At 37.0% G+C, this 15,619-nt stretch overlaps 1 protein-coding gene across 2 annotated transcripts in view; it reads right to left on the bottom strand.

Annotated features, from left to right (window-relative positions):
- The window catches only part of LOC123531709 (uncharacterized), a 37,571-nt gene that overhangs the window by 4,937 nt on the left and 17,015 nt on the right, over window positions 1-15,619 (bottom strand). For both annotated transcript variants that reach the window (XM_045312904.2, XM_053517344.1), the window contains exons 8-13: window positions 14,458-14,617; window positions 10,328-10,520; window positions 7,055-7,202; window positions 6,363-6,500; window positions 4,248-4,540; window positions 2,658-2,969 (exon numbers count right to left, since the gene is read on the bottom strand). In XM_045312904.2, the coding sequence (XP_045168839.2) occupies window positions 2,658-2,969; window positions 4,248-4,540; window positions 6,363-6,500; window positions 7,055-7,202; window positions 10,328-10,520; window positions 14,458-14,617 (1,244 nt within the window). The remainder of the gene's footprint in view (window positions 1-2,657; window positions 2,970-4,247; window positions 4,541-6,362; window positions 6,501-7,054; window positions 7,203-10,327; window positions 10,521-14,457; window positions 14,618-15,619) is intronic.

The raw sequence follows: 15,619 nt of genomic DNA, 5'->3' as shown, positions 1-15,619 counted from the left end.
ATAACGATTCCCGTTTCTGTTACATTTACCAATCTATTTCCAGATAATGTAAAGAAACAAGCATATCAAACATGAGACCTGTAACAAGGAACCAAATAGCTGAAGAAAGCAATTTTTTTGCATAATTTTGTGTACTGTTGACTGAAGCAGGGATGAAAAATATTGTGTAGAGTCCGTAGCCCTATATTAGTCTGTATTTTAAATATGCAACCATTCTATATTTGAATTCAGGAACTTCTTTTCTAGGTTTAAACATGTTTTATTTAAGAAATAACTTACAGCAAAACAGTGCTTTATCACTATTTATACATGATGGGCAGTTATACATCGGGCATATTAATTTCACGAGGGCACAGCCCTTGTGAAATTATTTCGGACGACTTATAAACGCCCGAGTGTATAAATAGTGATATTGATAAAGCACTGTTTTGCTATAAATTATTTCGATTCTAATAATTTCTTTATTGTAAAATTTATATCAGATATAATCATAATGGAACTGTTTCTTCGCACAAGCATGGCGCCAATAGTAGGTCATTTTTTATACACGCCAGGACCGGAAACGGTAATACGTCTTGCGGTAGAGTTCAATTCGGATGAAAATTATTGTGAATTATTCAGCAAAGCGAATAACTAAGTATGTTTTTAAATTGATCAACACATTTGTGCAATGTGACATTTTGTTTAAAACATGTTTCATGACATTTGAAAGTGCTATTTCTTGATGGGCACATGGCGCTAAATATCACATTGACGAGACATCAACATAATACCGTTGTGATGATTAAAGCATTGTTAGTCATATTAGAATGTGATTGATCTTCCTGTTAAAACCAAAAGTGAGGTACACTGACACATTTCTATGATTTGTTCATGTTCTTCTTATGATGAAACAGTGTTTGTTCACTTGTGTCTTTGCAAAGTTCAAATAATCAAAATGCAAAAAAAAAATAATAATAAAAATAAAGTTGTTAGTTATATAATGCTCTTAAATGATCTAAGAATTATAAGACTGTCAGAAAATATCACTAATTCTGGAAACTGACTATGAAATATTGTACTGCAGCAACTATTTTACTAGTAACCATACATGGATGTAGAGTCCGTAGGCCTTGATATCAATTTGTTTTGGGTTCTGTATCAGAAAAGTGTTTAAAGTTATTATCTGAAACCTTTAGTTCTATTTATATACATATTTCTTAATAGGTTTCAAGGAAGCTTGCCATACTCTTCTTAGTTTTCTGTTCAGAATGTAAATTGGAAGGCAGTGCATATTGTCTCATTTGATGGTACTTTGATATCCAGCTCTGGATATATTATGAAATTCATAAAATCAACTTTATATTCCATAAAGCAATATTGAAAACATCTTAATGCAACTATTTAACTTATTTTCAACACCATGAATAACTTTTTCTGTGTTATCTAGGTATGTTATGCTTCGGCATGTAGAGTCCGTAGGCCCTAAGAGGTGTGGTTCCTTGAGCATCCGTTACTTTTTTATTTCGCATAACTGAAGAAAACCCTGATAGATTCTTGTGCTCAAAGGATGTACCTTGAAATCACATGATAAGATATGAAATTTTGATTGAGTTTAAAATTCACCATATGTGCAACATCAGGGGTACCCTTTATCTTGGCTATGCCGTTAAATAAAAGTCGCTGTGCATTCCCAAGATAGTAACAATTGACTGGCAATGCAGATTTACAAAGGTCATCTTGTCAGAAGAGATATGTACCTTTAGCTACAATGCCCATGGAAAGCGATCAGGGAAATGTAATGATAAAACCTACTTCTGTTAGCAGACAGTTTGGTCATTTTACAGCTCGTTAAGCACTGAATCAATGATTATATTCTAACTTTTAATTAGAGAAAACATAATTGTAAATGTAATATAAGAATAGCACTCAGGAGTGTACACGAGAGAAAACAAAACTGTAAATGTATTATATATTAAATTGAATTCCAAGTGTAAATTTCCTTTATATGTGATGTGGAGGCCTTCAGTGCCTTTAATTCTTAATTTATCCGAAACTTATTTGCTGCAAATTGCATAGGGATTTAAGATATGCATGCATAAACTTGACCTGAAAAATAACAAAGCTCCGCCTTGCGGGTGCCGACGCTCATCTGATTTTTTTGTCTCTGTGTAATAGAAATATTGTCCTACCCATGATTTTCTAAGTCCAAAAGGGGCCATAATTATTGCAAAAAGCAATGTAGAGTTCTGGTACTTGCTGTGCAGAGTCATCTTTTAATGGCGAATAACTGCTCCAAGTTTTAAAGCAATAGCTTTGACCGTTAAGGAGAAAAATTGACCTAAACGCAAAACTTAACCAAGAAATCTGATATTTTCTAAGTCCAAAAGGGGCCATAATTCTTGCAAAAAGCAGGATGGAGTTATGTTTCTTGCAGTACAGAGTCATCTACTGATGGTGAACCAGTGTTGAAAGTTTTAAACTAAGAGCTTTGATAGTTTAGTAGAAAAGCTGACCTAAACATAAAACTTAACCAGGCAAAGCTGACACCGATCAAGTGATGACCATAACAAAAAATCAGATGAGCTAAAAATTGATACAGAAAAATATTGATATCTAAGGCCCTTCTGTAACTCAATGGAGTTTATAAACAACTATAGCAGAAAAAGCATACAAACCTGGGGAATATTCAAACATGCAACTCCAGACGGCTGCATTCCAAAGGTACACTGTGTACCCTGTTTACCCCCAAGAGAGACCACATTGCCTTGTTCCATACTTGCACCTCCCATGTGTGGAGTGGGTATGATACCACTAAATCCGATGGCTTGTTCCACTGGCTGGCCAGTAAATCCTGGAGCTGGTTCCACTGTTTGTGAAGGTCTAACAGCATTGAATGCTTGCACCGGTTGTGATAGATGTGATACACAACTTGGATGATCAGATGTGTCCATCGATGGCTGTGCAATTGGAGCTCTTCTCTCTGTCATCTAAAATATGTCAATATAAAAATCAGATATTAACTAGAGCTGTTTTTGAGAAAAGCGCACCTCTCCCACAACTGCCTAATCATCTGGATAGTTAAGTATCTGAGTCAACCATGCACCAATACAGTCATGTATCACTGGCATCTATGTACAGAGTCATTTTCGGTAATTCAAGGGCCATAATTCTGAAGTGCCTGGGCCGATTTGGCTATTTATCGAACTTGGCCGAGGACTTATTGGCAAACATATTTTGTTCAAGTTTGAACATCGGATGAAAAATGTTCGACTTAAGAGTGCGGACAAGTGTGTACAGAGCGATTTTCGGTAATTCCAAGGCCATAATTCTGAAGTGCCTCGGGCGATTTGGCTCATTATAGAACTTGGCCGAGGACTTATTGGTAAACACATTTTGTTACAGTTTGTTGAAGATTGGATGAGAACTGTTCAACTTAGAGTGCAGTCAAGAGTAAAAAGGCCAATTTTCTGTAATTTAAGGGCCACAATTCTGAAGTGCCTGGGGCGATTTTGGCTCTTTATAGAACTTGGCCGAGGACTTATTGGTAAACACATTTTGTTCAAGTCTGGTGAAGATCGAATGAGAACTGTTCAACTTATTTTTTTTTTTTTTTTTTTTTTTGGATTTAACGTCGCACCGACACATGATAGGTCATATGGCGACTTTCTGTTCAACTTAAAGAGTGCGGACAAGATTTGTGACAGACAACACACACAAACTGACACACAGACAGCAGTAAATCAATATATCTCCCACACCGCGATGTGGTGGATAACATAATGCAAATGATTCGGAATTAATAATTCGGAAGTTCCAGGAATTCCCTTCAGCTCTCAAGCTGTATTTCAAACCAAATTGATTTGTACTGATCTGCGTCAACTTTTTGCCAAAGATCCATGAAAGATTCCAAACCATGACCTTGATATTCTATCTACAGTTATTCCATTTATAACCTGATGCAAGGAAAAAAATATTTATCAACCCTTCAGGTAAAGATCAGCTGGTTGTTAATATGCACTATGTTTTATGCTGCTTCAATTCAAACATCAGAACAAATTTGTTAGATATTGTGATTTCTATGGGACGAAATCTCCTGGTTTTGGTCTAAATAGCCATCTTGTGAGGATATGAATTCATGGACTTCCAATATTTTTATGTAAATTAAAAGGGATTCATACTTGTTCATTTGGGATTAACTTGTCAATTGATTCAACTGCTAAAATTAGTCCTCCATGAATATTAATGTCACAGTAACTTATACATACCGACACACTTGAACTTGTATCTTCAGTCAAATTCTTAGGCAAGGACTGTTCCAAGCTGAGACCCTGGAACTCACTGACTGGTGTCATAGGCATCATATGCATCTGTTTGCTCGCTATTCCCTGTCGTAGCTCGTGCATCTCGGTGATTGGTGACTGTGGTGAGAAGCTCTTACTGTAAATGTCCTTGCAGTACTTTCCTTTCTTGCCATACGGCTTTAGCTTCATACGTAATGCATCTTTTGTTCTGTTCTTTACTGGGCCGTTGTCACTCTCCATACAATCTTCAGCAATACCTGCAAGTAAACCAGATTTTTCTTTATCGGGTTTAGTGTCTCACTGATACAATCATATTTCATTTGGTGACTTTTCAATTCTGATGGTGGAGTAAGACCTCAATTGCCCCTCTTTGCATTATTTCATCTTGGGCGGGCACATGGGGATAATCACCGATCTTTTGTAAGCCAGCTGAATGGCTTCCTCACATGAAGAACTAGAGCTGCTTTTGAGAAAAGCACATGTCTCCCACAGCCTTCTAATCATCTGAATAGTAATATATGAGTCAACCATGCACCAAGACCTTAACTACCTAATCATCTGACATGATTAAATCTTGGTGACATAGACCCACATACTACCATTCACATTAGTAGTATAATGGTCCTCTATGCCCCCAAGACCTGAGCAATATTTGGTTATTCAAGGGCCACAATTCCAAAGTGCCCGCGCTGATTTGAATAAATATCAAACTTAGTCGAGGGCTCATTGGCAAACACATTATATTCAAAATTGGTGAAGATCAGGTGAGAAATGTTGGACTTAGAGTGCGGAGAAGATCTGAGACAGACAGGACTAAATTAATACGTCTCCCACCACACAGTGGTGTAAGAGACATATTTCAATGTCCTAAGTGAGGCTCGAACCAACATTGGCAAGTAAATTGAAGTCAGACTTTACCCACTCAGCCGAGAAGGCCCCTACAAAAAAGAGAAATATCAAAGAAGAGAAAATATTAAAACTTTTAGCTTAAACAATCTACATTGAAACATATATTGCTTGAGCACAGATGGCTTGAGTTCAAAGGCTGACTCTAAGAACTTTGGTTTAACAGTTTTTCAACAGTATTTCAATTATGTAACAGCGGGCAGTTAACCTAACCAGTGTTCCTGGATTCTTTATCAGTACAAACCTATTCTCCATAAGGAACTGCCAACTTCACCACATGTATGGTTCAGCGGCAGAGGACGACTTATTTCAGTTACAATATCTTTTATCAAATCGTCACTGAGAAAGACCGCAGTGCCTAGGAATGGAACTCACGACCTTGTGATCCACAGATCTGCGCTCTCCCTACTGAGTTGTGTGTGGGCTTTGAGGAACTCATGGTCAGCTGCCATTTTCTTTTTTTTAATTTACATTTCTTATGTTTGGATCCCTTCAATCAAAACCCTGGAGAATGCAAGCATTATGCTTATTTCCTTCTGACTTCGAAGATCAGTGTTTAACTGTATCAAGTTACATTTGGCTATTGGAAAGTGTGTTAACTGCTATCAGAAACACATTACAACATGTCTGTACTATATTTATAGAATAAAATATCTTAATTTTAAAAGCAAATCTCTTTTTAACTTTTGCTTAGAGTCACAACTTTCTGATTGTCAATGAGGAGAAGACCAAAAGAGCCCATCCAGACATTATTTCAGACAGTGGATTTCTTGTTTGTTATTGCATTAGCAAATTATAGGTCATATGGCGTCTTTCCAGCTTTGATGGTAGAGGAAGACCCTAGGTGCCCCGCCATGCATTATTTCATTACAAGCGAGCACCTGGGTAGATCGACTGACCCTCCATAAGCCAGCTGGATGGCTTCCTCACATGAAGAATTCAATGCCTCGAGTAAGGTTCGAACCCACATCAATGAGGCGCAATTGATTTGAAGTCAGCAACTTAACAACTTGGCCAAGGAGGCCCCGCACCAGAGTAGAACCACCAATCTTGCATAATGTAGTGTTTCAGTTCATCAGAAGCAAGGGCAAGTGATTCAAGACCTGGGACTGTAACCACACAGCCTCAGCAGTCCAGTTACAAGCAAGCCTCATGCAAGGTAAAACAATCTACCTGGTATACCCATTCCATGCTGGCAATCAGGGTCTACAATCAGTGGCACCTGATTCTGTATCAACTGCTGCTGCTGGTCTGTCGCATCTCTCATCTTCTGTTCTGGCCTTACTGACATCTTGATCTTGTGTTCCATCCCTGCAATATTATAATAGTTAATTCTTTGTTTTGTTGGATTTAGCATAACATTGTTAAGGGGCAAGTGACTTTAAGTCAGCCAACTTAACTACTTGGCCATAGAGGCCCCTAGAGTTAATTCATTCTAAGTTATCCTTGATTTAAGATTTTGCCTATAATCTGTTTTATTTCTACAAAGCAAAAAATAATGATGCTACTTCTTTATAAACTCCTCTAAATTTCAGAGAAGCATTAAAAAATATATAAATACAATCTTTCTCTTTGATTCTTCAATTTGTTGTTAAGCCACCTGAGCTTTCCTTCATTAAGTCTGCCAATTCAAAAGACACAAACCAGACACTTCATAACCTGAGTAGTACAGATATTTCATTTTTAAACAAAATGTCATTATTTATTGTATGATAAACTCACTTATTCACAGAAAAAAACAGAGCTCTGGCACTTCAAAAACATTTTCATTTCAGCACTTTTTTTCTGTTTGCTTTAACCAAATTTCATTCCAATTCATGTTTCACCCTCCCTTACTACATTTTCCCAAAGACTGAATTATTTACCTTCAATAATGTCCAGTGCCTGTCGAGCACTGAACCTATCCTGATGCCTATGCTCTGTCAGCTTTGTTAGCAGATCTCTCATGTCAAGGTCACACTCATCTGGTATCAGACTGTGCACAAAACTGTTCTCTGAATGGTCTTCTGCCATCTACAAAATCAGAGAACTTCATGGTCATACTTCAGAACATCAAATGGTTGTAGTACCGGCTTAGAACCAACAACCACCCACTAGACACATGAAGAACTCTAGGTTTATCCAGTTTCACTAAACTGAATGAGGTAGAATTTACACTCATACAATTTTTAAGGTCACATGGCAACCTTTAAACCCAGTATTAAAGTAATTATTTCAGACAAGGACAGGATGCTTGGTAGAACCATCAGCCTTCCACATGCAAGCCTGATAAGAAACCAGTGAATAAAATATTGCCACAGACAGACAAACATATATCCCTATCTCATTAAACCAGTAAGTTTTTTTGTTTTTTATTCTGTTGGGTTTCATGTAGCATCAACACAATTAAAGGTCATATGGCGACTTTCCAGCTTTGATGGTAGCGGAAGAACCCAGGTGCCCCTCCGTGCATTATTTCATCACGAGCGGGCACCTGGGTAGAACAGCCGACCTTCCGTAAGCCAGCTGGATGGCTTCCTTTAATGAAGAATTCAACGCCCCAAGTGAGGCACGAACCAACATCGGTGAGGGGCAAGCAATTTAAAGTTGGGTCCTCGCTAGCAATTTTAAGTTGCAGTCCTGGGACTCCCAATGCTGTGAAATTTGCAGTCTTAAGGAGACCGACGGATAGACATAAGCGTTTCATCAAAACTTTGGCCTTTTTTGTACAGACAAGTTTAAGTGACATTTAGTGATCACAATACTTCACCTAAGCAATGCTCTGTTGAGCTTAAAAGGTAAAGACAGAATAGGTGAAATGTAAAACTTTATTATTTATTAGCAACATTGCATTAAAACATTTGCTCTTTCTGGAATACAATAATGCACAGTACATTATCTCATTTTTGCATGTCACTATCGATCTCAGAGTCCAAGGATTCACTTGCATCATTTTTATTTCTTTTTATCCCTACACCAAACAATGTTTGCTGACCCAGCATTGTAATAAAATTTGAAACTAATAGAAATTTTGCAGAGAAATAATCATGGTAAGACCACATCAACAGCATCGTAAAATTACTCAAAGAATTATAATTAAGACTAAGTTGAACTTTTCTAAAATGTTCTTTAATTCTGCCACGTAATTACTAAGACAGGGTTTTTTTTTTACGACTGGGGGAAGAGGCCCCAGCCTGTCATTGGGGGAAGAAAATCGCGCGCGACGAGCAGTTTTGGGGGATTTTTTCACTCAGGGGGGAATTTACAATTATGCATAATAAACACTTTAAACTATGTTTTTATTACATATTCTTGCAACTTTTAGCAACTATACACACTGTCACTTAGCAATAGATGGACTTGCACTAATGTTCACTTATCATTGTAACAAGGTGGGTGGGGAGACTTGAAATGCTCAAATCATTGAATATTTAAAGGTCACATACTTTTATTCACAAAAAATGCTTTAAAATAAGAGTTGCTTTTGCAAGAGTCATCATATTATTATTAAATGCATACTTTTGTTGGCTTTTTATTTCAATTGTACTAGAAAATCTTGTAAGAAAGGATAAAAGAGTCCGAAAATCATGATCGCGAAAACGTGTGACAAATATAACAAGAGGACCATGATGGTCCTGAATCGCTCACCTCTTCCCACATGACCCAGTTTTGAGTATGACATCGTTTTTTCTATTATTTGACATAGTGACCTAGTTTTTGAGCTCATGTGACCCAGTTTTGAACTTGACCTAGATATTATCAAAATAAAAATTCTGACCAATTTTCATGAAGATCCATTGAAAAATATGGTCTCTAGATTTTTCTATTATTTCATCTATTGACCTAGTTTTCGAAGGTACGTGACCCTGTTTTGAACTTTACCTAGATATCATCAAGGTGAACATTCTAACTAATTTTCATGAAGATCTCATGAAAAATATGGCCTCTAGAGAGGTCACAAGGTTTTTCTATTTTTATACCTACTGGCCTAGTGTTTGACCGCACGTGACCCAGTTTCGAACTTTACCTAGATATCATCAAGATGAACATTCTGACCAACTTTCATGAAGATCCCATGAAAAATGTGACCTCTAGAGTGGTCACAAGGTTTTTCTATTTTTAGACCTACTGACCTAGTTTTTGACCGCACGTGACCTCGGCAAAGATAATAAATTTGCGTAACGGCCGACTGGCTTATTTAATCGAATCAAGTATATAAAATAATTACTTTAAATTAACAACACATAAAAATAAACAATACAGCATAAGCTGTTACCGCTAATTAACAAGAGGTACAAACACGATAATCTGACGCTGCATTGTTTATCAATCATCTATATTACATACTGATGATAACCACGTGTCAGTCGGCGCGTGGCGTGATTGACATCTGTCAGTAGCTAATTAACATACGACGCTCCGCCTACTGTCATACTTACGCTGGTGTCGACAAACAGTATGAAGTTCACTGGGATTTTGATTGACAAAGGGCAGAGCTTTCGAACTCGTTACGCATCAAAGAGTATTACCGCGAGACAAGCAGACGCCCACGGCATATTATGTGGGGGTCACATACGAGTTTTTATCGATTTTCGCTGGTCAAAACCGGAACCTCGGGTCCACTGAAAAGCTTTTTCTAACATTTTTTCTACTATTTCTAAAGGTTTTCACACCATTGAAAATTGTGAAAGACCATCAGCAATTGTGAACGGGTCCGATATTCGGTCGGGAAAATCGCTGGGAGTAATCTCCATTGCTTTGTTTACGATTTTGGAGGGGGGAATTTCGGACGTAGGGGAATTTCGACTGCGGTAGGGGAAATCCTTGGCTGTGGGGGAAATCCTCGGCAATCGATGACAAGCGAGTAACTCCACCCACTTATATTGCTCAAAGTCAAACCTTGTGTATTCACAGGTGTTTGTAAACAATTAACTATGGAGTTAAAGTTTGTGTCCCACTGCAGAAACTAGCGTCCGGGGACTCCAAACTTCAATAAACATGCGTATACCAGGACCAATTATGCGCACGGGGATGCCAAATTCGGCGTTTCCGAGAACCGCGAGTCAGTGACCTTAACCACTTGGCCATTTATTTTTAAACCAATAAGTTTATCAGCTGAAATAACTTAAAACTACAATAGATAAGACACAAGTACTCACCAGCATCATCAAATTCATGTGCATCAACCTCCTTGTCTGTGCATCAATTCCATCATAGCTTGTCTTCCCGTTGTTGATCACTTTCACGAGAATATGGTAGCCTTTATACATGAACATTATGACAAGCCCGAAGGCGAAAGTGTCTACTTTCCCAGTAATATCTGCTTCTGTCAATCCAAAGTCAAGACCAGGGCTGTTGAAGGAAGATTACAATTTTTACCAACATGCTATATATGTACAAAGTATGTGTATAGCCCTATATTAAATTTAAAACAGAGATAGGTCAAAGACTATAAATGCACTTGCAATCAAAGTACACTCTTACTGAATGGCTGACTTATTATTGCCCAGACTCAAAACTTACTGATAATCCATTCAATATGTTTTTTATTACATGACATCAGAAATTAAAATTCATAGATTTTCTATTGATTCTAACAGCTTCCTAAACAAGAGCTGTCACAGGAGACAGCGTGCTCGACTATTTCGATGCTGGATAGTGAAATTGGGCATATCTGAGGAAGCTGGAGCTGTCACTGGAGTGTTTAATGACTCCAATGGTGGATGAAGATATTGCACAATAGCTCGAGTCTGTGTCAAAAATATTAAGTTATAAGAGAGATAAAGATCAAAGTGTATCGAAACACTAAAAAAGTATAATTCTATGCAAAAAGGGGGCATAATTCATAAAATATTGGTGTAAGAGTTATACACCTTGTGTCATATGATGTGAGTGATGATGTGGAACAACTACTTCAAGTTTGAATCAAATCCATTTAGTACATTTGTAATTACTAAGATATAGTGAAAATGCATCAAAATTAACCTTAAATTCTAAGTAAAAGGGGGCATAATTCATGAAAAATGGTGCCAGAGTTATGCACCTTGTGTCAAATGATGTGGGTGATAAGGTGGAACAACTATTTTAAGTTTGAATCAAATCCATTTAGTAATAACTGAGATAGAGTGAAAGTGCAACAAAACTTTAACCTGAAATTCTAAGTAAAAAGGGGAGATAATTCATCAAATATTGGTGCAAGAGTTATGGTTCTTGTGTCATGATGTGGGTGATGATGTGGAAGAACTACTTCAAGTTTGAATCAAATCCATTTAGTAATAACTAAGATAGAGTAAAAGTGCATCAAAACTTTAACCTGAAATTTTAAGAACAAGAGCTGTCTCCGTAGGATGACACATGCCCCCGATGGCACTTTGAATGAATAGTTATGGCCGATGTTAGAGTTTAGGACCTTTGACCTACGGACCTGGGTCACATTCATGCCAAGTTATTTGAAAATCCATCCACTGATGACAAAGATATGGACCGGACACGCCCATCAATGCACTATCCTTTAACGTCTAAGTGTGACCTTGACCTTTGAGCTACGGACCTGGGTCTTGCGCACTGCACGTCGTCTTACAGTGGTACACATTCATGCCAAGTTATTTGAAAATCCATCCATTGATGACAAAGATATGGACCGGACACGCCCATCAATGCACTATCCTTTAACGTCTAAGTGTGACCTTGACCTTTGAGCTACGGACCTGGGTCTTGCGCACTGCACGTCGTCTTACTGTGGTACACATTCATGCCAAGTTATTTGAAAATCCATCCATCGTTGACAAAGATATGGACCGGACACGAAAATTGCGGACAGACCGACAGACGGTTCAAAAACTATATGCCTCCCTTCGGGGGCATAAAAAGTGGGAGATAATTCATTAAATATTGGTAACAGAGTTATGGACCTTGTGTCATATGATGTGGGAGATGATGTAGGGATAATACATTTTTGTTTGTGTATTAACGTCTGCAGAAGCCCGCAGGATTGTTTGTGACCGAGAGCGAAGGTCGAGGTCACAAACATATCCCAAGGTTACATATGTGAAGACTTTACGATTCCGGTACATTTTTAATTACCATTCTGTTGTTCTTGGAAACGGTAAACATGTTTTAAATATCCATAACCAGGGCCCAGAAATCAACAACATTACCAAAAGCACATACTGAAGATTTTTCAACGATTTTTTTATCTCTCTTTATTACAAACATGAAATTACCAATAATTGTTCATATAACTTCAAAATTTGGTAAACAGGAGCACAATTTCAAGAATAATAACTTTACATTCGAGTTATTTTGAGTACGGACACATCTGGAGTACAGATGAGTACGAACGTAGTGTCAAGCTTTCAAGCTGTTTATATGAATTCTTCGAGAAATTAGACAAGAGGGTCATGATGACCCTGGATCGCTCACCTGAAAAATATGAGCTACATGTTTCAAATGTCAAACTGATGATTTTTAGAAACTTTTTGGAAGATTTTCCGATCAAGTAACCCCTGGGCCGGGGCCAATTTTACCCGGGGGTCATGATTTGAACAAAGTTTGTAGAAGTCTACTAGGCAATGTTACATATCAAATATCTAAGATCTAGGCCTTCTGGTTTATTTTTAGCAAACTTATGAAGTTTTCCCTATGTACAATCAAGTAACCCCTGGGGCTGGGTCAATTTGACCCTGGGGGGGTCAAGATTTGAACCAATTTTGTAGAGGTCCACTAGTCAATGCTACATGTCAAATATCTAAGCTCTAGGCCTTCTGGTTTATTTTTAGAAAATTTTGAAGATTTTTCTATGTAAAATCAAGTGACCCCTGGGGCAGGGTCAATTTTGACCCTGGTGTCATGATTTGAACAAATTTGGTAGAGGTCCACTAGACGGCTTCACACCAAATATCTAAGCTCTAGGTCTTCTGGTTTTTGAGAAGAAGATTTTTAAAGTTTTTCCTTTCAGTTGCCATGGCAACCAGAGTTCTGCATGGAATTCAATTCTTTGAATAATTTTTGTAGAGCTTCACCCAAGGAACATTTCTGTGAAGTTTGGATGAAATTGGCCTAGCGGTTTATGAGGAGATGTCATTTAAAGTAAAAGTTTACGGCCGGACGCCGGACGGTGAGTGATCTTTATAGCTCACCCCGAGCCTTTGGCTCTGGTGAGCTAATAAAAACATACCGACTGATACTTATCAAAATCATAAATATGATTCCTAAAAACAAACAATCGCATAAGTTACAGGCGATTCTTAAACATTCACATTATCTATAAAAACTGAAATGACGCAGAGTTCTAAAAGGGGAGTAAACAAGGGAAGAAGCGAGTACGAACATTGTTGGGGGCAGTGCATTTGGCGTTGGTAACTGATGCAACAAAACATTCTATGGTTTAGATTGCATCTTTTATGCTACAGAAAGTGGTTATTATGGAAGAAGCAAGACGCAGATACCAGACGTAAATCTGCGGATAAATACATGTACGTCCCTGGGATAGCATTTTAAAAATAAAAATCATGTATTAACAGCACGTGAATTGCCTTGTTTGCACACGATTTTTTTCCAGTTAATACATGGGCGATTCCAGTGAAAAAAGTAGTTTTTATGCAAGAATGTGGAACAACTACATTCAGTTTTAATCAAATCTATTTAGTAATAATTAAGATAGAGTGAAAGTGCATCAAAACTTTAACCTGAAATTCTAAGTAAAATGGAGGGATAATTCATGAAACATTGGTGTGAGAGTTACGGCCCTTGTGCCATATGATGTGAGTGTTGATGAGGAATAACCATTTTAAGTTTGAAACAAAGACATCAAGTAATTACAGAGATGAGAAAAAAGAGAAAGTGTAAATAAAACTTTAACCAAGGTGGGGACGCGGAATGACGCCGACGCTGGGTTGAGTAGGATAGCTCTCCATATACTTCGTATAGTCGAGCTAAAAATAAAAATCTGTTAACTTTCTCCTTCTAAAATTCCTAGCATTTTTCACTGCAAGTACACTGTATCAAAAAATTCTAACTGAGACAGCGATATTTAGTTGTTTCACTGTATTTTAGAGATCTTACATATATACTTTTTAAAACTGGCCCAGAGCCAATTTCTACTGTTATTTACGAGCAAAAGAGTGGTCTGTCTAGCCCTGAATCATACACTACCTAATTCAAATGCAGATCTGTAAAAGTGAATTTACCATTTTGATAATCTCACTGTTTCAAATAGTAGAAATTACAAATATAATCTAACATTGTATTTCAACAAACCAGTAAACAATATGGAACAAAATGTGCTTACTTTTGTGACTGAAGAAACATCTTGCAAATTTCAGATGCCAAGTATTCTGGTGTCAAACCAACAAATCTCAAGGGCTCCTGAGGGAGCCTTGATGAGCCAAAGTCTGTCAATTTTAGAACTAACGAGCCATCATTCTTGAAGTAAATGCAGATGTTTTCAGCTGTAAAAGAGAATCATTTTAAAAGAATAAACTGTTTGAAGTAACACTGTTTCTCTACACTTTTATTTGCCAAAAGACTGGTCTACCACGAAGAAATTTATAAGAACACATTTTTTTCCAAGCATCAATGCATCCAAGGAAATTCAAGTAATAAATAAGATTGGGCTGTTCTTGATTTTTTTTCTTACTGATTCTCTGATCATATTCACAACAGACTTCTACAGGAAAGTCACACATTTGATGACATTTTTGCATGCACAAAAATGTTCTGTAATGTAGGTTTTAATGAAACTTTTCATAGTTGCAGACTTACTTAATTTAAGGTATTAGATCACTAATAGTAATGTTTACAAAATGACCTTTGCTTGGTATATTCTGAAAGGTAACCGTGTTTTGCACTATTTTGCAGTTTTTAAATAACTTTTACCGTGCCGTTTTTTATAAATTTTGTATAACTTATAGTATCTCCTCAAGCTCAAGCAGAGACAAATTTCAAAATGATAGCCACTATCCAAAACATTTGCAGAGAACTCATTTTACCATTAATTTTAATAAAAGAAACATCAAACTATTGATAAACAATTATAAAACACAAAATAAAAACGTCAATATCATTTTTTCTAAGGTGTCTCAAATAAACGGATTTAATGAGACAGAATTCATACTTCAACATCGAAAAAATAAGGTCGAATGCTGTGTTTCTGTTTTGAATTTTGCTTACTCCATTTAAAAATAACCTTAGGGCAGACGTAAAACCTACCTTAATTTCTTCCACAATATATAATTTAAGAGTGAAAGCAAAATAGAGAACTTTCTCCGTGTGTAACTCAATATTTTTGAAGATGTGTAACTCTACCGGTTCTGTTTAAGTAGTAAATTCACTTTGAACACCAACATTTTTTCCATTTTTGTACAAGAAATCAATAATAAGTCTTGAAAGAAGTAAAAACTTACTTATACTAGAAAAAAAGGAAAATAAGGGGGAAAAAAAATTGGTCCCAG

This window comes from Mercenaria mercenaria, chromosome 11 (genome assembly GCF_021730395.1).
Source record: "Mercenaria mercenaria strain notata chromosome 11, MADL_Memer_1, whole genome shotgun sequence".
NCBI lineage: Eukaryota > Metazoa > Mollusca > Bivalvia > Venerida > Veneridae > Mercenaria > Mercenaria mercenaria.
This window is presented reverse-complemented; position numbering and strand designations above follow the sequence as displayed.